At 40.8% G+C, this 22,821-nt stretch overlaps 2 protein-coding genes across 3 annotated transcripts in view; one reads left to right on the top strand and one right to left on the bottom strand.

The window, feature by feature from the left end:
• enpep (glutamyl aminopeptidase) overlaps positions 1-8,710 on the top strand; it is a 34,892-nt gene extending 26,182 nt beyond the window's left edge. Inside the window, exons 17-20 of one of the 2 annotated variants that reach the window (XM_030044727.1) lie at positions 3,847-4,020; positions 4,301-4,441; positions 6,767-6,848; positions 8,146-8,710. In XM_030044727.1, coding sequence (XP_029900587.1) covers positions 3,847-4,020; positions 4,301-4,441; positions 6,767-6,848; positions 8,146-8,292 — 544 coding nt within the window. In that variant the 3' untranslated portion in view covers positions 8,293-8,710. The remainder of the gene's footprint in view (positions 1-3,846; positions 4,021-4,300; positions 4,442-6,766; positions 6,849-8,145) is intronic. The other variant, XM_030044728.1, reaches the window with a different exon arrangement.
• Positions 8,711-10,641: 1,931 nt separating this feature from the next.
• Positions 10,642-20,452, bottom strand: rrh (retinal pigment epithelium-derived rhodopsin homolog). Its single transcript, XM_030044720.1, has 7 exons — positions 20,181-20,452; positions 16,849-17,039; positions 15,380-15,479; positions 14,334-14,487; positions 12,430-12,598; positions 11,190-11,368; positions 10,642-11,071 (listed from the first exon to the last, which is right to left on the bottom strand). Exons 1-7 carry the CDS (start codon positions 20,287-20,289, stop codon positions 10,966-10,968), a joined length of 1,008 nt encoding a protein of 335 aa, XP_029900580.1. The 5' UTR covers positions 20,290-20,452; the 3' UTR covers positions 10,642-10,965.
• Positions 20,453-22,821: the final 2,369 nt, after the last annotated feature.

The raw sequence follows: 22,821 nt of genomic DNA on the forward strand, positions 1-22,821 counted from the left end.
TAAAAGCTTTCATGAACCGGATTTTGTTTTAATCTCTAGTGTGTTGTTGCATCAGTAGGTGATGGAGTCGAAAGTTGCAAAACAAACATGTAGGCTATTTATATGAATATGGCAAGGATTATCCTTTGAGGTAAAAACATTCATTAAAAATGGGGGCTTCACAGTAAAATTTATATTTGCCTGTAAAAATCAATAACTTTAACAGACGGTGACAGAGCTGGAAAAAAAGAGATGCGAGGCAGGCAGGTAATGGAAAGACAGGGGACTCAGGAAGACGAATTTAAGGATAGATGCATGGATGGATGGATGGATGGGTGGTTAGATGGATGGGTGGACAGATGGATGGCAGGTAGCTCCAGCAACATTGCAGCAGCCAAGACTGGCCTCACTGAGTGTGTGATGCGGCTGCTCTCTTTCTCCATGTCAAATGTGTAGACTACCACTACGCCTTCGCGGAGCGCATTTTAAAGGCGAGGACAGGGGCTCATTTGATTGGTTTAAAGTGAATCGGCTGTGTCAAACCCACACCATGCCTTCTCTCCTCCCTTGCGCAGGTAGGAGGAACGGCGCAGTAGTTGCGCCAAGGCGCACGGCGTGCCAAACTTGCAAAATCCACTTGGCCACACCCAGTTGGCGCAGCGCAGCTGTGCTGCGCCCGCGCCTCGCCAGGTCTGCGAAACTAGAGCCCTAAAACTTTACGTGGTGCTGCCACCTGGTGGCTGTGTTGCTGTGGTTCTTAAATGCTTCAACTTTGCAATAATCCCACTTCCAGCTGATGGTGGAATATCTAGGAGGGAAGAAACTTCAGCAGCTGACTTGTTGCAGCGGTAGCATCCTATTACAGTACTATTACAGCAGCATGCTGGAGTTCAGTGAGCTCTTTAGAACGAGCCATTCTTTCACAAATGTTTGTAAAGGCAGACTGTATGGCTAGCTGCTGGATTTTATACACCTGTGGCAATGGGACTGAATGAAACATTGAATAATTGAATTATTAAGAGGTGTGGCCCAATACTTTTGTCCATATAGTGCATGTCCTGCTCCATATCAGCTCCTGCTTCATTTTGTCCCTATGCTGCTACCTGCTAGTTGCTTATTCTAACCAGTTGATTCTTTCTGTATTAAGTCCATAAGTCCACATACCGGTAATTTGAATCAGCCCAAAACACACTATGCTTTCTTTAGTTATGTTGAAGTGTGTGTGTAACCATACCAAGAACACCTCCACAGCAGGGTCTCAGTCCAGTTGTTTTGATCCACACTGAGTGTGACTGCTGGTTTCACACCTGCCCAAACAAACCACATCAAGGTGTTAATGCACCAGAGTTCAATTCAATCAATCATACAGTAATTTATACAGGAAGAGAAAAATATAGTAAAACCATGGTAAAATGTTTCTGTACACACCTGCACATGTGAGCTTTATACACAATTCAGTAGTCTGTTAACCCCCCGTTTCCTTGGTGTTATCCTCCTGATGTTTATCAAGCAAGATGAAATGTGTATGAGAAGAGATCTGTTATGGGATCTGCTCACAACCATTGAGAGCAACATACAGGGAGCCTCAGTGCTGCCAGGATTGCATTCCTTCCTCTGATTCCCAATTCCTGACATGGTTAACAAAACCGGTGCCCTTTTCCTTCTACCATGTTCTGACAATTCCCGATGTTCAGCCAGGAAAATGTTACAGGACTACCAAACTGCCAGATGTCTTCATTTTCGCCCCGTATTTCAGCGCCAAAATTAATAACTGCAACATAAGCAGAGCCGCCTGTTTCAACCCATAGGGCTAAAGCCATGCAACAAAGTCTTACAGCATTTGTTTGAGGAACATGTAGCTTATTAAAGGACCTTATCAGTGATTCTGCACGTTAAGCATGATCTCTACAAAATATATTTCTGCCAATCTTTGCGATATGAAAAAGAACTTTCAGAGACTTCAAACTTTCTTCACACCAGTGAAGTATCACTGTGATAAAGTCCTCCACATAAGTTTTCCTAAAAGCAGCAGCACTGTTGTGTTTTGATGACATGGATGACTTGAGTTGGAGTGAAACAGTCTCTCCACTGGAAAACAGTCCCCAGGGAAATATTTGCTCCACACAGGGAGTTATTAATTCATGGTTTATGAATGGTGCAGAACATTATAAGGTGGGCATTTGAACAAAAAAAAAAAAATCATACTCAAAAATGGAGGGATGTTGTGAAATCTTTAGTATGCCCACATGATTTGCAAAATGGTTTGTTGCCATGTTATGAATGGTGCAGAACATTATAAGGTGGGCATTTGAACAAAAAAAAAAAAAATCATACTCAAAAATGGAGGGATGTTGTGAAATCTTTAGTATGCCCACATGATTTGCAAAATGGTTTGTTGCCATGTAAAATGTGTGTAGTAAATGGGCCAAACATTCAAAATCACTGGTATAGTCCTTTAACAGTATTGGAGCAGGCCAACCATAAAGCAAACAGCTGTACTCTAACACTGACAGAATGACAGTGAGTTATACTGTCTGATGTCAACAAGATGTCCCAGCAGCCAGAGACTCATCTCATGATGTAGACAAGCCTCTCTGACTTACACCTGTAAGTCAGAGAGACTTACACCCTGACCTACACCCTTACCTAACAGAATGCAAGCAAGTGAGAGGAGGGCTGACGTGAAAAAAAAATGTATTTCAGCAACATATCACAGAGGTACCAAGCATGAAGCTTTGCTATTGGCTGGAAACTGCATTCCACGTTGTTGATGCTGGTGAAAGTACAGATGGATGTAGAGATGCTTGTCTTGGAAGTGGAGAAGTGTCCGCCACTCTGTGATGTTCCAGCACAAGTTACAAGGGCCTGAACAAAAACCAGAACCATGGGTGGAAATTCCTCAAGATTTCTGCCAGCACTCTTTCTTTGTTGCCTTAGTGACTCTCCTTTCTTCTCCGCTTCATCTCTAAACCTCTAAAGCTCCGTGGAATTTTCCTCCACAGCCTCTAGAATGTATTTCGAGGAACATATACATTTTTGACTTTATGCATTGACTTTTATGACATTTTGTGGAAGTTACAACAACAAGCGAATGTACATGAATGGTTGATTGGAACATACTGTATTTACAGTGATCCTTGCTGAATCCTCCCAATGGCACTGTAAGATCAATAAAATATACTGTATGCTTTGGCCTGGAAATTAGTACCACTGCCGCATGTGTTCCATTAACCCTATTTTCAGTGCAAGAGAAGCAGAGTGGTTCTCAGTATGAACACACAGTCTCTTTGGGCAGGTTAATATTAGAGCTTGTGTCATGTAAGAGCCTCTTTGAAATCAGTCCCAAGGCCTCCCACAAACAGGTTGTACTTTCTGCCCTGGTTATATAGCTGTCCCAGGCAGAGGAACCACAAATCCAACCAAACCAAACAGCATGGCCTGTGAATATTTGGTCTGCTGCTTCTTTTGGGGTACAGGTTGCTTTTTTGCCTGTTTTGGTTTCAAAATGAATCAATCAATAGCAGGGATGTGCAATGATGTGTTTAAATAAACTATATAGTAGCTATTAGAAAACAGTAACACACCACAGTTCTAACCTAGCTCCATAATTTACTAATAAACATGAAAGGCAACACAGAAATGGTATTACTTGTAATTAGTGATGTTTGTGAAAAAACTGAGTTGCAAACCTTTCATTGCCTTGTTCTGTTGTAACCTGATTTCCTTATTGAGGAACAGTCAACAGGGATCTGGTTTCAAGACATCTAGCAAATTTTGAACCTTGCAACTATGTGGATTGCTTTTCTAAGTAAATGTAAATGTAGTTAGTGACCTGATATTAAACTCTATTTATCTTTTGGTTTTCAGCAGTGTGGCAGTGAACCTGAGGCTGCTGGTCTATAGATACGGAATGAAGAATTCAGGCTCTGAAGAAAAGTGGAATATAATGTTCCAGAGGTACAAGGATACCACATTGGCCCAAGAGAGGGACAAGCTGCTGCATGGACTGGCATCTGTGGAGAATGTGACCCTTCTATACAAGTAAACAAAATTACACGCCTCTTTTTAGAATTAACTTTATTAAAGTCAATAATATTTCATACGGACAGAAGACATTTCAGCTTCTTATAAATGTGCATGATCTGTAATGCTATTTATTAATACAAGTCTTACCAATTATTTGTATAGTTTGTATAAGATTGCCCATCAGTGACCATGTAAACAGCAGAAATTAATCCAGCCAAATAGAGTAAATCTATGGTATTTTCATTAGTGCTTGCAGACAATGAAGTTTGTTCTCCCCCTTTGTCTTTCTTCAAAGGCTTCTAGAGGCAACTAAAGATGAAAGTGTGATGAAGAGTCAGGATCTATTCACTGTGGTGCGGTATGTCTCCTCGAACCCACTAGGGAAGGACATGTCTTGGGATTGGACAACACTCAACTGGGATTACTTGGTCAACAGGTCAGTGCAAAAGGTCTTATAATCTGATGGGTTCAGTCCAGTCAGGTTCAATGTCTCATTAATTCTCTTGTGCTTGGAACAGTTTCAGAAGCTGTTGAAAGATGCTGTTATTATTAGAAGACTTAAATTTTAGTAATTTAGTCATTTTGAGCAATAGTCAGGTTTGGGATGTTATTGTGTCTGGAATAATGCATGGACTGGATTTGGCTGAAGTTTAGGGACCTTTAGGGATTTCTGGGTGAGGCTGCTGTGTTAAAGGGGTTACTTAAATCCATTTATTTGATAGAAATGTGTGTGAACAGAAGAGGGGGACAGTCTGTTCCATTCTGTTGGTCCAAAAATCTTTTTGTGCCTCCGCTCCCTCAAACCACCTCTCAGCACAGACACAGGTGCTGTGTTCGTGGCTTCAGCTGGCAGAGGTGCGTCAGCACAGGCCTTTCCAAAATCTCTACTACCTGTTGATGTATATTATGCTGACATGTTCACTTGTACATCAACTCCGCTCTGTCCAACACAATGGAAAAGTGCGTAGGCTAAGTCACACTGATTTTGGAAGCAAGCAAGTTCCTTGTAAGGTTCCCATTTACATGTTTTGAAACTCATATTTGAACTATTTCTAGAGATGTGTGGTTTGCAACTGACTCCTTGATTATACTGCATTATAATGTAAACTTAAAATAAATGGTCCTATGACCTGTCTCAAATAATCACTTTCATATCAACTTTTTTGGGGTTGCTATGCTAGCGCAATTATGATCTAAGACTAGACAGTACATCCACTCAGCCCTCAGTGACCCAGACTCCCACTCCCTTTTTTATTTTATTTCATTTTATTTTTATTTTTTTTTTTTACAAATATGAGATAAGAAAAATCTTCAAATCAGGACATGTGGAAGAATTTTGTTGTTTTGATGGTCAGGTCACTTCTCGAGTGCATGGTGTCATTCAAAGTGGTCAATGGGATATGTATTTTGCAAAAATGTCCACAAAAAAGACTTAAAACTTTACATTTTGGAAATCACTGAAACATTTAATGATACTCACATTGCACCAGCTAATTCAGGACTGGTTCCGCTGTTGAAACATAACTTATTTCAAATTGGAGAGGATCATGTCTCAAACCCAGCATACAGTACGTTCTCGGTGGACTTCCAAAACCATAGCCTGACCAGTGATGACGTGCACCCACTGTCCTACTCTATAAGGAGGATGAAGTAAATAAGTGTACGTCCCAGCAGCTGCAACTCAAAAGCCTGTTGCATAGGCTATCCAAAGAGCACTTACACAGAGAGCAATGCTAGACTTATCTCAGTTTCTTGAATTGCAAAATGGGCAGCTGAAAAATTAATTAATCAATTTAGCGCAAATGTCTGTTTCAATTAGTCTTTTTTGCAGTTATTTTTTTAGTGGTGACAGAATATCATGTAAAGCATGTGCTTCTCCATGGCAGACATTTTTAAATCTCCAGCTTTAAATTCTCCAGCTTCACAATTGGCCTCATTCACCAGTATATTGCTAAGTTTTTTTCTTGAATTTCTTTTTAAGAAAGGTCCTAAGAAAAGTCAAAGTTGCATTCTTGATGTGCTCTTAAACCACTCGATTGTTCGCACCTGTGTTCTTATCCCGCTGTAAGTTGAAAGCATGTGCCAGTTGGTCCTAATTAGCATACAGCAGGTAAATGCCCTGCCAGTCCCCATAAAAGGGCATGAGACTGCAGGGCTATGTGCACACTAGAGTCTGGACACCCGACCCAAACCTGTCGGGACCTCTCAGGACCTGTCGGGACAAGCAAAATCTTAGACTCTGGTCGGGTTTGGACACAAAAAAAGAAAGCCTGTTGGGTTCGGGTCAGGCTCGGTTACTATGTTGCAGGGCTCAGGTCGGGTTCAGAAAAAAATATGCAACCCGATCCGCACTCTAGTGCACGCACACAATCACACACAGACACAGGTAAAGTAGAGAAGACAAGTCAAGAATGCCCAAATGAAAGTCTATAGCTCTGAAATGGGTGTACTGCTGCAGGTAATGAACACCAAATGAGCTGTCATATAATGTATTTTTTTTATTGTGCAAGAAAGTGATTACAAACAAGTGAGGGCAAGTACAGATGGAAGAGGTCATACAAAGTAAGTAACAACATGCAGCCAGTTAGTCAAAAATGAAGTGTGTTTCCTGCAGCTTTCAGTTGGGACCAAAAAGTAGCCTTGATCACCATATGATCACCACTGAGTTGATAATGTTGATTTGCAGCCCTACTGCGGCCATTATCATGTCATCATTTAGTTGCTGTTTTATTGACTATGGATGTTGCTTTTCTGTCAACAGATACACCATCAACGACAGAAACCTGGGTCGCCTGCTGACTCAAATCACAACCACTTACAACACAGACTTACAGCTGTGGAAGGTTAGTGTCAGCTTTGGACATTTAACTGTGGGACTTTAATACCATCAAGAGAAGTCTCTATCCTGCACGTGATGCAGATGTCCACACTGAAACACCACTACAATCTTTCCCGAAAATTGTAGATTCCACTAAATAGACATGGTTCAACACGCAACTGTAACAGTACTATTTAACAGACCATTTGTTGTATTGTCTGATGGCTGAGACGTTGGCAAAATTAGGATTTTCCAAAGAGGGATCCTAAATAATATGAATATTATGTTATAATATCTAACATTAGGTTAGGTACCTAAGATACCTAACATACATAGTGCCTCTAATTTGCATTTTTGAACAATATTAAGAGATTATATGCATTTAAAACATATGCAATTTTCTTGTAGCAGATGACACTGAGGGCTCTAGTTTCGCAGACATGGCGAGGCGGGGGCGTAGCGCAGATGCGCTTCGCCAACTGGGTGTGGCCAAGCGGATTTTCCAAGTTTGGCACGCCGTGCTCGGTGGCGCAAGTACTCCGCCATCCCTCCTACCGGCGCAAGGGAGGAGAGAAGGCGTGGAGTGGGTTTGACACAGCCGATTCACATTTAACCAATCAAATGAGCCCCTGTCCTCGCCTTTAAAATGCGCTGCGCGAAGGCGTAATGAAAGTTTACACAGCTGATATGGAGGTCTAATGCCGCAGGCGGAGCGGAGCTCAGGAGACAGGCGCAGAGCGGAGACCGGCGAGCTGTGCGGACACGTCACCAAAACCTCACAGGCAGGCTTCCGGAATGTCAGGCACATGAACGATGCAATAAATACCGAAAAAAACACTATTCAATGCTACGATCACAATCAGCACATACATATATCTCCATATCAACTGTCCCGTCACAGCTGATGTCAGATCAAAGGAGATTGGCACCGTTTGTGCTGATTGTGAGGTTTTGGTGATGTGCGCCAGGCAGCCAAACTTCCACTGCGCCGGCTCCGCTCCGCCTTGCGCTGAAAGTAGACGTGGTTTCAGATGGCGAGCTTTTGGCGCACCTCGGCGAAGCCTTTTGGCACAAAACTGTCACTGCGCCAAGCCGAATCTGTCGGCACCTCCCCCCGCTGCGCCGCCACTCCCATCTCGGCGAACCTCCGGCTGCGAAACTTGGACACTGTCCGCCTCTGCCGTTTCGCCGGTCGAAACTAGCTCTGCGCGGGGTTCGCCTCACTGCGCCACCCCGCGCTGCGCCGGGAAACTAGAGCCCTGAGTGTTCACACATCACATAACATATTTCAACATGCTGCTATATGTGTGCTTGTCTTTTAGATGGAGCATTTCTTCAGCCGAACACCTGATGCTGGTGCTGGAGAGATGCCTAGAAAGCAGGCTCTGGAGACGGTGAGGAACAACATTGAGTGGGTGCGGAGGAATGAGAACGAGATCAGATCATGGTTGGAAAGCAACGTTGTCTAAGACGGCATCAGGTTTTAAATCCCCTAAGCTCAGTGGTTTTCTCAGTAACCCAGCTAACTTTAAATGGACAACCTTTCCCAAGGCCCTATGGATTCATGTGGCACATATACATACCTACAGGTTACAGCTAACCACCCCCTCTCCTTTTTCATGTGTTGGTCTCATATTCTCTGTTTGTTGAGGTGCATTTATTTAAGGGATACTGGTCAATACTGATACTGGTGTTGATGGGGTGGAGTTTAAAGGATTGTACCAGTGATTTTGCCTGTTTAGCATAATATCTACAAAATGTACAAACTTCATGTTTCTGCTAGTTATTTATATTTTCTTAAAGGAAACTGTCATATTTTAGAACCCCAGTATCATTTTTCGTATCCTGTATCCAGCCATTGTTTCCATTCATTCCACTACGAGATGAAAATGAACTTTCAAAGACTTCAAACTTTCTTCACACCAGTATTCCATTACCGTAATAAAGTCGTCCACATTAGTTTCACTAGTATGGTCATTTAAGACAACAGTTGAAACTAGCAGCAACCAGTTGAGTTCATTGTTTGGTGTGCATCCTTGCATATATGTGCAAGGTTGTATGAATATATTAAAGGATGGATGATATGATTTTAGTTTATGTGGTGGTAGTGTTTACCTTGACCATCATGCGGTTTAGCTAGTAGCCTACCCTAATATATTCATACAACGTTGCACACAAGTAAGGACACACAACATACGATAGACTGAACAGTTAAATGACAACCACAAAGAACCAAACCACTGAAATATATGGCAACTTTAATTCCTTTTGAATTTACATTCAGTGGTATTAACTGTTTCATAATAAATGTGTTTTTTTTTTTTGTTTTTTTTTGCACATTGCCTCATAATTGCCCATCCCTCCCTCACACCTAACAACAACAAAAAAAAAAAAAAACAAAGTTAACAATAAAAATCAGTAATAATTATGATCTAAACTATATAACCAATAATAGTAGTTAGTAGCTAGTAATAATAGCCCACACAGTCATAAGAGGGCTACAAGCACCTTGGAGGCCACCAATAATATTAACAATATTAATAATGGTAATCTGAACAAAAACGTGAGGTATCAGCACCTTTGGACCACCTTTATTTCTCTAAAATTCTTCCTCTCCTCCTCCTTCTTCTACTTCTTCTTCTGCTCATTATAATTTTTGTTATGGTCCTTGACGTCTGATGAGAAACCTTCATCACACACAAAGTGATGACTAAAAACTTAAGAGTGAAGTGCCTCTTAAGCTTCACAAAGTTAAGGTGAACATTTGGGCCAGGCCCTTTCAGATAGATCCACATTATCCAGTTGGGATTTGGATGATATTAGTATTCATTTACTTAGAAAACTTTGTGTTATGTCCTATCAAGGTTGCTTTTCTAGACAATAGGGATGAGGCGTGCACATCCAGAATGAGAACTCAGGTCCCAGACAGGCAAGGTAACAAGTTGAAAAGACCTTGACCTTGCAGAATGAAGCCCTCCACCATGCATGCAGCTGACTAGTGCAGCTTAAAGAAGCCCCTCTCCCTCTGGTTGCTTGAGCACAGTAGTTTTTCCCACTATACAGCTAAAAAAAATTTAGCATTGCTTCCAGTTTGCTGTTATATGTTTTCACACTGTTTCGGTTTGTCTCACTGGTGGCACAATGAGTTGACCCTGCTGTGTGTATTGACAGCTTCCATGGGCCAATCACTGAGTCACACCTAAATTATCAGTATGGAAAATTATAAATCCTGTTTCAAACCCCTTGGTAATTTTTTGACTCAATCACTTGAGTTCCCTCATGCCTTATGTGACAATGCCTTTAGTATTTTTATACCTTATAATGCATTTTTGCAAAATTGTAACCCGTAAGTCATAATGTAAGGATGAGCAATTTTGTTCATCAAAACTAACAAACAGAAATTCTATGACACGCCCCAATTACTCAGGTTTTGTAATTTACATGAGCACGGGAATTATGTCCATTTTGTATTTGTAAATTATGGCTCGATCAAATGCAAACAGACATATGAACTTTGTTGTTTAATAAACACATTTTTGCTAAAACTACCTCATGTTCATCTTTATCCTGCAGTTGTTTTTTCATGTTATTTGTTCAGTACAATTACATAAATCCGGTTGGGAATAGCTGTATTGTTTTCACCACAGTGCAAATCCTGGTGCAGCACATAACACATAATCCTCACCACAGAGCATGCGAGGAGGGAACGCTTCTGGGTTTGCTCCTCTTGCTTTTGCCTTATGCAGGTGATAAAATAGCGTTCAGGGCACATAAAAGGATTGTGTCCGGGTGTTGAGGAATGCGGGTCATACACAGAACAATTTACATTTCAGTTTATTATTGAAGTCAACCACTGAGTGCTGAACAAACAGTAGCTATGGTACCTCAAAAAGTGGAATTTACCCAGTAAAGACCACCCAGCATATAAAAAGTCATTCAAAAAAATGATTGATTGACAAATACTGATAATGAAAACTAAATGGTTATAGCATCTAAAATGAACATTGAATGGAACTGAGATGCATGATATTTTTATGGAAATCCATAGTGATTCATGCCATGTGCCCAGTGCCTAGTGGCTTGTTTTATAATATCTGGGGATGTTAATACGCTGCGATGTAAAATACTGAGGCAGTGTTACGTCACTGGGTCAGAGGGAGTTGGGAAGTCGTCATGGGAACCTGGTTATTGATGGTAATTCGCTGCCTGGTTTGACATCGGATCATTCCCATGATGGCTCTTCTGAACCTGCAGAAAAAGATTTCACAAGTGAATGAGAGTACTGCCTAACCATTAGCTAGAACTATCACCAGTAGATTATAGATTCAGTGCATTATCATACTGTGATGAGGAGAAAAAGACTTGCTTTTTGTTGGCAACAACATAAATACAGGGGTTGTAGAAGGTGGAGGACTTGGCAAACAGTGGAGCAATGATGGCCATTGGGGCAGGAATCTTCTTGGGGTCGCCAAACGATGCCCAGAGACACACCATGGAGTATGGAGACCAGGCAACCAGGAACATAATGATCATCACTACGGACATCTGTTGGCCACACACAGGACACCATGGCTTTAAAGCAGCAGTTTGGACACTTTCAACAACCAGTTATCTCAAATGCAGATGCCCCTCTAGGCCTGTTGGTGGAGCTAGATGGAAGGTCACAGGCTCACCCAAATTGCCAGGTTTCATCTGACATGATATACTTTATTGACCCCACAGGGAAATTTGGCTTTGAGTCAGAAGTCATTGCACTTTATCAAATAGACAAATGTAAGGGCATATTTATGAAAATGGATGTGTGGTGAGAGTGTCTGTAGCTTCCAGCAGATCTCACACCATGCACACACAGAGTTTTGTGTTATTTCCAATTTCATTGTGCATGCATGATTTTATACAAGCCATTTTTTTTTCAATATTATTATGGTTATATTTATGAGCGAGAATCTGTGTGCTACACTGTGTCACACATAATCCAGATGTGACTGATGGGAGGATTGATTTGGAGGCACATGTGTGATCAGTTAATAGTCAATATGATGAGCTATAAGCAGGTTTAGTTGTGTGTAATGACAGCAATGGTAGCTTTGGTGCTGTGGAAGGACCTCGCTGTCCTTTTAGTTGCCATGGCCAAAAAAATGAATGAGCAGCAGCAAGTATTTATATGGAAATGAGCTTATTGGGGAGGGTGTCATCTTTCATTTATGGCTGATTCTGGGAGCGTGCATGAGGCTCGTACACATGCAAACAATAACACGGAGACTGAGATTTATAAAACAGAAGCATGTGTATGCACGGCTTTATAAATGTGATAAAAAAGAATGCGTATGCATGTTTCTGGCTTTGTGCGTGCACAGTTTTAGTCATGAAACACAACAACATTTTATGCATCTGGCCCTGGTTGAATTAAACTCAGTGGGTGCAGCCAAAGAGGCAGACGCAAAGAAAGAATTCTGATCAAAATATACATAAAAAGAGAAACGTCTGGGGCATCTTTCCTCATTCATGCATGATGATGGCATTCATGATCAACAGGCTAACAGGTAAGTGAATAAAAACAAAACAAAACAAAAAAAAACTGTGAATAAGTTTGGCTTGCTTTTCACCTTGGTAACATCTATCTGGTCCGACCAGTCCAAGTTGATGCTATCCAGGCAGTTGCTTGCTTTGTATCTCTTCATGGTGACGGACACATTATAGTAGCAGTAAAACATGACGGAAAGAGGCATCACAAAGTTTACAGCAATCACTGCCATGGTGTAAGAAATGAAGGAGCTGTGAAGAGAGAGCAGAAACATTTGTGGTGTCTGTTCACAGAACAGTACATCGACTTTTAAACTTTTCAGGAACTGACCAAAATTTCTTAGTATCTGTGTTAGTATTAGTTAGGGATTGACCAGTTATCAGTCCTGATGATGATCTTCATAAACAGCTGATTTTCTTCCGCCTCCTCTCCTCTCCTCCACAGTCAGGCACACACACGCGAGTTGCGACACCCCCTTCTCAACATGCTGCCTGTGTTTACAACGTACTCGGACTGTTGGGGCGGGTGTTAATCAAAACAAACCAATCACGTCTTGATCTCTTCAACGGTTGCTGGCCCCTGATTGGCCTGACCTGTCTCTCTGACTTAAAAAAAAAAAAAAAAAAAAGGTCAGACTGGCGGGGCCAGCCAGACCGGACCGGCCTGACAGCTGATTGGCCTGGCCGGCGACCTGTCTTAAAAAAAAAAAAAAAGACAGGCAGGCCACCAGGCCAGTGGCAGGCCGGCACTTTGTGAATTCTCCTGGTTCTCCCGATGTACAGTCCGGGTCTGAAAAACACTCACATCCCACCTCTCAGTCTGAAATAGCTGCCTTATGGACAGAAGGGTGACATTTTTTGTTGCAGTCCCACTGGATTTAGATGCTTGTGAAAAGCGTATGAATATCGCCTCATGCTGAACATGAAATCTGATCCAACATCACTGATCTGACCTGTAACCCCTCACCGGCAGGTCCAGCCAACTTAATGTCTCTGAGAGGATGTAAAGGGCTCAGTCATGCAAGGTTATTGGTAAGCAGTTATTGGTGTCCTTGATTATTAATAATCAGTATTGCTATCAGACCTTATCAATAATAATCAACATAGGTCAATCCCTTGCAATAGTATTGGCATCAATGGTTGTAGTAGTATCACCAGTAGTAGAGAAAGCTGCAGCAGCACTCGTACAAACAGTAGTTTCTAGAAAGTGAGTGAGAAAGTGTGAGAGTAGTGGTTATATTAAGCAGTAATACTAAAAACTAGAAACAGCAACTATAATAGCAGCAGTAGTAGATAGTTATGATATTATATTGTTAGCATTAGTGAACACTTCCCTGTCATTTTTAGACCAAATTTGCACTAACTTACACTGACTGTATGAGTGCTGGGGAAACTCAACCCAAAACATCACTCTTTTGAACCATCCTGCGTGTTCCCCTGATCTAAATCCAATTGAGAACATTTGGGATTGGATGGCAAGGGAAGTTTACAAAAATGGACACCAGTTCCAGACAGTGGATGCCCTCCGTGAAGCCATCTTCACCACTTGGAGCAACATTCCCACTAGCCTCCTGGAAACACTAGCATCAAGCATGCCGAAACCAATTTTTGAGGTGATTAACAAGAAAGCTTTTTTGCCTTTGCCATCAGGAGGTCATGACAGTGTGGATACCTGACAGAAAATGACACTGAATCCACATTTTTGCCAAGATTTGGGCTTTTAAAGGCTGTGGTCTTAAACTTTCAAAACTGATCAGCTGATGAACAGCTTATTTCAGTTTAATGGTTGTTTGCAATAAATTGCTTACTCAATTTTTTTTGTCTCACTCCCATTTCTTCTTTTTGCATTTTGAAGCTCTACTTAGAACCTTCTTAAGATCCAACAGTGCAAAATGTAAATTCTTGCAATTTCTCAACTGGTCTTAAGATTTTGATCAGGAGTGTATGACCTCTATCATGATCATACACAGACAGAATGATGACTCACGCATCGTTTTGTCTCCAGTTGATGGTGCACGTGGCTCCAGTGGGGTCGGGGGCGTAGCCGGCCCAGCCCACTATAGGCATGGAGGACCAGAACACAGCGTTGAGCCATGCTGCCACAATAAGAAGGGTGTATGATCGCACGGTCATCTTCTGCCCTGTGGGAGAAAAATCACATCAACATGGACAATAAATGTCAGGATGCATGACAAACTACAGAGCCAAATTATTGGCTTTATGAAGCAACACTAGGAAGTTGAGTTGAAAGCTGCCAGAAACAATTTTTTAGAGGCCAAACAAATCCCTTATTAAAATTCACTATGGTTCCCTGTGATGTTTATCTAATAATCAGTTTATGGTAGCTTATGGTAACTATGGTTACTATATTATCCACAGTAGTACTACAGTTTTACAGTGACACTGACTGATTACTTGCTTCTCCATGCTTTTAACTGCCTCTATTTTTTATTTGTGTCATTGTTGTTATAACAGTCTCTGCTTTTTTTTTTTTTTTTTTTAATATCCACCTTTGTACTATTGTTTTATTTATATGATTTTGTTCTCTTTATAGTAAAGTGTCTTGACGACCATGAAAAGCGCCAATAGTATTATTTATCATAAAATAAAGTGAAAATTGATTAAAGTCACTTAACAAGTAATATTATTAAAATATTTTTGAAAATATGAAGAATTAATACACACCAATCATCTGTGAGACTGATTACCAATATAATGCAAACATATATTAAAACTACATTATGTATATGCACAAATATGTAATAACAATAATAATGATTTAAAGTAGAGATTAATAAGAAGGTGAAATATTAATATAAATATTAGTGCTTTTTTAAATTTGAATAATTCCACCAAAAAAACATAGCTCCCACACACAACCATGGGGTTTGTTTGCCATAATAATAACTACGTTTCATTTTTGTACGGGACAACTGACAGACATCGTTCATTCAGATCTTTGTCAAAATATACAAAACATAAAGTCATTTATTTCATGTGTTTATGCAGATGAGCAGTGAGGTAAACACATACCTATGTCAGGCCTGCAGATAGTGAGATATCGGTCGATGGCCACCACAGTCAGGAGGCCAATACTGGCCATGCCAAAGAAAATGTTGAGAGCTGCATAGATCTGGAGGCAGAAAACGCATACATCATTCCTTTTTTCTTGGTAGTTCATATTAGGCCAAGTAACAAAGTGTCCAGTGTTGTAAGAAAAAAAAAAAACCTCACACTTCCTTTGTATAATCCTCTATATTGTAGATATTCAACAGAATGTCACCTGACATACAGGTCAAACATTAACATGAGTTCAGTAGAATATCAGCACATAAAATACATTTTAACAATCAGCATTCTGAGAAAATGATCTCATTAATTCAGAAAAATTGTTTCTTTTTTTCTCAAGAGAGTTGCTTTCTTAGCAAGGAGTGAACGACTGATGGAAGTGATTTCTCCATCAGTCTTTCATTCCTTACACTATTTGCTGCTGGCTGAGACTGCAGGGGTTGGCAGGGGGAACAGGACATAGTGATAGCCATGGTCTCATATTTAATTTGACAATGACATAATGATGTTCAGAAATTTGACTTGTAGCACCTTTACAAGGCCCTACTGATGCAACACGTAATGCACACACTCAGTGTGACTGAAAACACTGACAGGAGAGAGCAGGGACAGGGGTTTTGTGTAGATTCAAAACATTCATAGCTCTAGGGACAGAAAAAAACACTGTGCATTAATGTTGGTCTGTAGAATCTGTGAACAATCAGAGTACTTGGATCTAGGTTTCCCAATTCAGTTCCTCGTTCCAGATAAGCAGGCTGTTACGTGGCTCAAAATTGCTGTATGAAAAGCCCATAATCTGCCAGAAGAATCCAAACGTGGAGACTGCTGCACAACAGCAGCAAAATGTGAGTACTAGCTTCATGGGCAGCTGAGGATTCAGCTATTTTAGAGTCTTTCATCATGTGATTTTGGCCTCTTTAAATGTGAAAATTTTGACATTCTCAAGTTCACGTTTTCTTCTGTTTGAAGCTTGTGTAGGTATTTTTTTCTTCGTAGTTGTACAAAGGAAGTGTCATTATCCAAGTTCAGTCATCTCTTGTGCACGTGCACCACCGCCGTGCATGCTGGCTTCCCCTTGCTGCCTCTTCCTCCCGAAAACTCTCCTCAGCCCACCTTAGCTGGAAAAATTAGTTTTACCGTAGCTATGGCTCGCCAGTTCCTACTTCATCACTGCATCAGCAGGCCACACACACCAGCGTGCATGTGCATGGTAGTGACATGGAAGTGGGACTGAATTTCAGGTGGGTGCTGTTTGAGTTCACATTTTTGACAAATTTAACTCTGACCATTTTGGAAGGTTCCCTACAAACTCCAAGCAACATTTAGGCCCTGATTTCAGAAAATGACGCCGGGTGACTATAGATGTCTTTGAACTTTTATTTTGGTGTTGTATACCAACGCTGACATAAGCTGTCGTATATCATTTCACTAACCTGGCAACCAGTGTAGCCAAATTTCCAGCTGCCATGAAGGTCTGAGGCAGCAGACATTGGATAGCCGATGCCAGCCACACCAATGTCAGTGAAGGCTAGGTTTATTATAATGGCATTGGTGGCAGTGCGGAGCTCCTTAAATTTCACAAACATTAGCAGCACCACAATGTTGCTAGCTAAACTGATGACACCTGGAAAAAGAAAAGGCAAGATGAAAACGCTGTGGAAGGAAAAGTAAAATCGTCATCATGTGGTCTTACATAGTGCTAATAATGGTAAAAGAACATAAATAAGTTATTATTTCTGCAGAAAGAATGAATCCCTGATGTTATATGGTTAGATAATATTTTTTTGACAAAAAGCTTCACTTACCTATTTAAAACTATTGGAAAACAAACTCCGTTTTATTACAGTGCAGAATGAAAACTGCCGCAACACACAGAATTTCAGAAAAAAGAAATGTAACCTAATTACTAGGCCAAATCCGTATCATCTTTTCAAGAAGTGCCTTACATCATACTTTCATGTCCCATCTATCGCCCTGCTCCAGTCACTGCTCCTTTACCTGGAACTTCTTTCTTACATGATCATGGTATGATCTAGGAATATTCTTGGCAAGGTGCAATATTGCCTGCTAGTTATACTGTCAATCTGGGAAATGTAACTTAACTCTATTGCATCTATTATAAGACAATAAAAAAAAAAAAAAATCTAAAAAATTGTTTCTAAGGTACCCCAAAGAACAACATCAATAAATCATGTTAATTTCAGACATTAATTACCAGAAACTACAGAGACCATCACCAAGTGTAGACCTTGAGCAGGATTTGGTGGGAATTCTGCTGGATTGCTTTACAGCACAAGAGGGTGCTGTGCTTCAAGAGCAAATGGAGCTTAAGCATTCAGGGCTCTATTTCAATGATCTAAGCACACAGTGAAGAGCACAGTGCAAGTGCATTTAGGGTGCGTCTAAGTCCACTTTTAATATTTTAACAGCAGAAAAAAGGGTGGTTGCACCAGGAGCATGGTTCAGAAAGGTTGTACTTAGTTTCTTTATCAATCATGGGTGTGTTTTGGGTGTAACATGCAGTAAACCAGAGTGCCTTCTCCCATTCCCTTCAAAAGCCATGCACGCTTGCATCTTGGGGGATTGCTGTTATAACGACACAATGGATCTGCTCATGCACAAAGTCAAAGTGCACAACCAGAGCATCTTCACAACAGCAGGATTCAATCAAAGCCACTGAGGTGAAGCAGGTGTCTCTGTGTGAGGAACAAGCAGAGTGAACTCACGGTGGTGCCTGTCTATGTAGACACGCATCACTATCTTGATAATGACCTTAAACTAGCAGTGAAAACTGCACCGCTGACTTCAGACCTGGTTCTTGTTGGTAAGTCGTGCACTCACTTTCAGGTTCAGCACAGGTGATCACACCTCATTTGAAGACAAACACGTCCATGGGCACTCAAATGGACACAAATGACTTTGCTATTTACACAACATGGGCGCTGGACAGGAAAATGACAACTGAACTGGTTGTAAACTAGAAGACACACACATGGTGCCGCTTTACAACAGGTGGAAGGTTGGCCCTCAGTGTTCCTGGCAGATGGTGCAAGGAGTGAAGGTTCATCCACCTCAGGGAGGAGGACAGGGAGCAATGAGGCTGATGGGAAATGTGCTCTTAATGTGGAGAGATGCTTACATTAACCCTTTGAAACCTGAGGAAATTCTTTTTAACATGAGAGAAAAAGATGATGAGCAAATGAACAAGAAATGACCCAAAAATTTAATTGTAAAAAGATACCAGAAAATTGGGGGAAAAAAGTGTTTATATTTTTAAAGTCTTGTGAGCAAGAAATAAGGAAAAAATTACAAAAAATGAGGGTCAAATAAAACCTTTCAAAGAGTTAACAGCACCTCTGGTATGAGCTTGATACTACCAGTTGTCTCCACCATGATCTCACTGATTTACACTCATTATTCAATGGTATCATAATTCATTTGACAGTAATATATTGATGTTTAAAAAAGGCCACACATAGAAATGTACACAGTGCATAAAGAACCATACAGCCTTGGTAGAGCTAACTGTTTGCACTGCACTAACCTGGCTGCTTTGTGATGCTTCCCATTACTGACCCCCATATTCTATCACTTACCTCCAGCATTCTATTCATTATTCATATTTAATTCTTCATTTCTATTTTGTCGCCTTTCTTCTTTGTTCTTTAGTGGTCAGTAGTCCTAGTCAAATTCCCTGTATGCGTACGCCCACTTGGCTAGTAAAGATGCTTCTGATTCTGATTCTTTATACCAAAGCATACCAAAGAGACAGAAGAGACAAAGAACTAAGGCTAACTCTCTCTGGACAAAGCACTCATTAATAATATTAATACATTCTCAATCTCAGGTTGTCAAATATCACAGCCTGGTCACAGCTTTTGCATCTGATACCAATGCCAAAGGCACCGTTTTGGATTCAGGATAAGATGCATCAGGCCATTCTTTTTTTTTCTTTCTTTCTTTTTATTTAAGGGAGAAACAAATGGTGAGAAAGGTTCTGTGTAATTAGTGCAACGATCCTTAGGCAATGTTGTCCATTGGTGTTTCCCACAATATTGCCTTGTGTACTAGCAAGGCTTGGATAAGTTACATAATGCTCTCAGAGCAGCCTTTTAAGCAATGAGTGAATGGCTAAGCTGGACAAATACAGGCTCTTTTGAAAGGCCATTGTCCATTGAGAGCAGCAGCTTGACAGATTCCACTGGCACGGATTTACTTCTGCTGTCTTTTTTTGGTTGTTTCCCAAGCATCTTAACATTCCTTTGTTATCAGATGTTAAATCACATTAATGCTTCTTAACTATTATCGGAATGTCAGATTACAACATTAACATAACAAGTAAATAAACTATATGTAGTCAGAGCTCACACAAAAGGTTTGCCTCTTTATCAAAGTTTTTTTTAATTCTATTTCTTTTATTTAACATTTTTCTTGCATTCATGCCTTCCGCCAGTGCATGCCAGCATAGTCTCCATCGTCCCGTAAATCTAATTAGGAAAAATGAATGAATGGATGGATGCTACCTTTTCTACAAAAGCAAGTAATTACAGCTATTTTTGAAGTGCACTACTACATAACATTCTCGATTTATTCAGTGTTTTTGTACACACACCATGGAAAAATAGAGAAAAGCTCCTGTGTAATTACAGAATCACATAAGCCAAAGGTCTTGCACAGAAGCATCAACAAACTCAATACTTCACATATTCACAATAGAGTGCTATCTGTCCACTCAGTAAGTTGTGTGGTTGTCTTGCTCTGTTACCTGCAGTGATAAGATATCCAGCCACTATGTTGTGCTCCAGTTGCGTAAAGGCACTTTTGCCCCCATAGGGTACATCATCCGAACTATTAATCGCAGAAATCAGTCCCATTTTCAGAGGTGTCAAAAAGCAAAAATGAAATGGTATAAACAGCCAAATGAATCAGCAGCCGTCACAAAAACAGTCTCTGAACTTGGGAAACTACCCAGATCTTCTGGTGCGGCGGGATGGTCAATACAAAAGGGATGTGGCAAGTCAATGTTGCAAAATACTACTTCTGGGAGATTTCTGGAGACTTGAATTGCGAGGTGGGGAGGATTTGTGTGTGAGGGATTATTGCTTACTACTGCTCCCCTATTACCAGTTACTAGGAGCCAGTTGTATGTATGTACCATGAGCAACACGAGAGGATTACAACTCACGTGGAACTACTTGCAAATGGGGCTCCGGCCAATCAGCTTCAACATTACAAATTTGATGCTGAGCTTAGGCCTGAACTACCTCAGACTGAAGAGAACTAAAAAAAAAAAAATCTCCTTGTTATTTTCAGAAATTCCCAGACAAGTGTTACATACAAGTGTTGCATACAACACCACGTATTATAAGCAACACACTTTCTAGGGTAAAGATATTAGTGAGGTTTGGCTGTGTATCGTAATTGAAAAGGGAGTGCTGGATGGATGCTCCAAATGCTAAACATTACTTTTCAGCCATCTGCTAGTTCTCTGGAGAAAGTTTTGTCCTCTTCCTCCAACATGTGTACATACACGACATGCACAGAAGTAGTACCTCTTTACCATTGAATTCAGGTGTTTCATTCAGTCCCATTGGATGGAGCGGTGTAAAGCACGTCACCACTAGACTCTGGAGTGGTGGAGGCCCTCTCATCCAACGTCAGTGACGTGCTTCAAAATCTTGTAGAAAGCTTTCTCAGAAGAGTGGAAGATGTTAAAGCTGCAAAGGGGGACCAACCCCATATTAATGCCTATGGATTTAGAATGGGATGTCAGAAAAGCTTCTGTAGGTGAAATGTGCAGGTGGCCCAATACTTTTGTCCATAAAATGTATCTGAAATTGGAATTCTGACTAGTCGTAATTCTACTGTTGATATATGCAATTCACATTGCAGATAGCCCATCTTCAAGTGAATCGCAGATTCTGTAGTTAGTCTAAAGCGTGGATTGAGAGCACAGTAACCACGCCTGACCCAAACCCGACAGATATTTTTGTTTTTGTGTCTGAACCCAAGACCAAGATTTTACTTTTCCTCTATCGCGAGGTTATATTTTACAGAAAGTTGCCCAGAACAGACAGTAGGTCTATCATGTTTCACTAAAATAACATCAATGTGACCGAACCCGACCTGAACTTGAACATAATTTCTAAATATTTGTTTGAACCAGGCCAGACTTGTTGGGTCCAGACAGGTCCTGACGGGCTCAGGTTGGGTATCCACACACAAAATTAGACCACCCATTCACATGAAAGAATTTGAATCTTACTAGTCAAAATTTAAGTGGATACAAAAGACACTGTTTTCACTGGTCAAAATGTAATTTCACATGTCTTTATGGAGTTTTAACTAGGTGCAGTTTTTAAACTAATATATTCTGGGTGCTGCTATAGAGTCGCTTGACATATGATTAAAAATATATATATATTTTTTTCATAACTGTGGTGAATTTATTTACATAATACATAGAGTAGTTTATTGGACCTATCCAGGAACTTGTCTTCTATTGATAATGAGCTTTGATGAACAACTTTAAATTGGGTTCACTCAAATCACTAGCTTCCTTTCTGGTCCTGTCAACATGTTTGCCTGTCATATTGTATATAATGTGGTGATTAATATGAGTTATTTTAAAGCATGTCTATAACACAATTCTGTGTGTAGGGAAAAATAAACTGCATTCCTGTGAATGCAGCTGAGCCACTGGGGAGGTACGCAGGCCTCCAAGTCATCACCATGTCTGCTGTCACTGTCACTATCATCATAACAACCACTGCCACTGCCAGTCATTATCACTACTGCTAGTGTTACCTCTGCTTCAATGACTAGTAGTGCTGTTACTTCCACTATGTGAACTATTAATACTTTCACCATTACTATTACACTATAACTTGTAATACTACTGCTATTACCACTATATCTATTACTGCTGTGTGCGCTGCATGCTGGCTCCCATGGAGAGCTGCTATATGTCTCTGGCTTCCTCAGGCCTTCAGGGAATTCCTGAGGTCCGATTGGCTCTGGACCACTTTAAAATCCACACATCACCACCACTACAATACCCCATTTCCCCTACAGGACTTGGATCCACATCTCTAGCCATCATGGATTTTGTGGTATGAGGCCCAAGCCATGTTTTGGGGACTTCCTGAGGTCCCAATGACTTGAGATCACTTCAGATTGACTCAGCACCCCCCAAAAACCCATCCCCACAATTATGTTAGTTGATCTCCAGCATTACCATTTTGCTACAGGACTGTTATGGCACTTGGTATGGTACATGGTTTGGGGTATAAGGGTATCAGAGACTCCCCCAGGTCCTATAGCCCATATTCACAAGGCAGACGTTTTATTTAACACTGTAAACAGTAAAGCCTGGGTGAGAATGACAAGATGGTCATAAAAAAATG

Source organism: Myripristis murdjan, chromosome 22 (genome assembly GCF_902150065.1).
Source record: "Myripristis murdjan chromosome 22, fMyrMur1.1, whole genome shotgun sequence".
In the NCBI taxonomy this organism is placed as follows: Eukaryota; Metazoa; Chordata; class Actinopteri; order Holocentriformes; family Holocentridae; genus Myripristis; species Myripristis murdjan.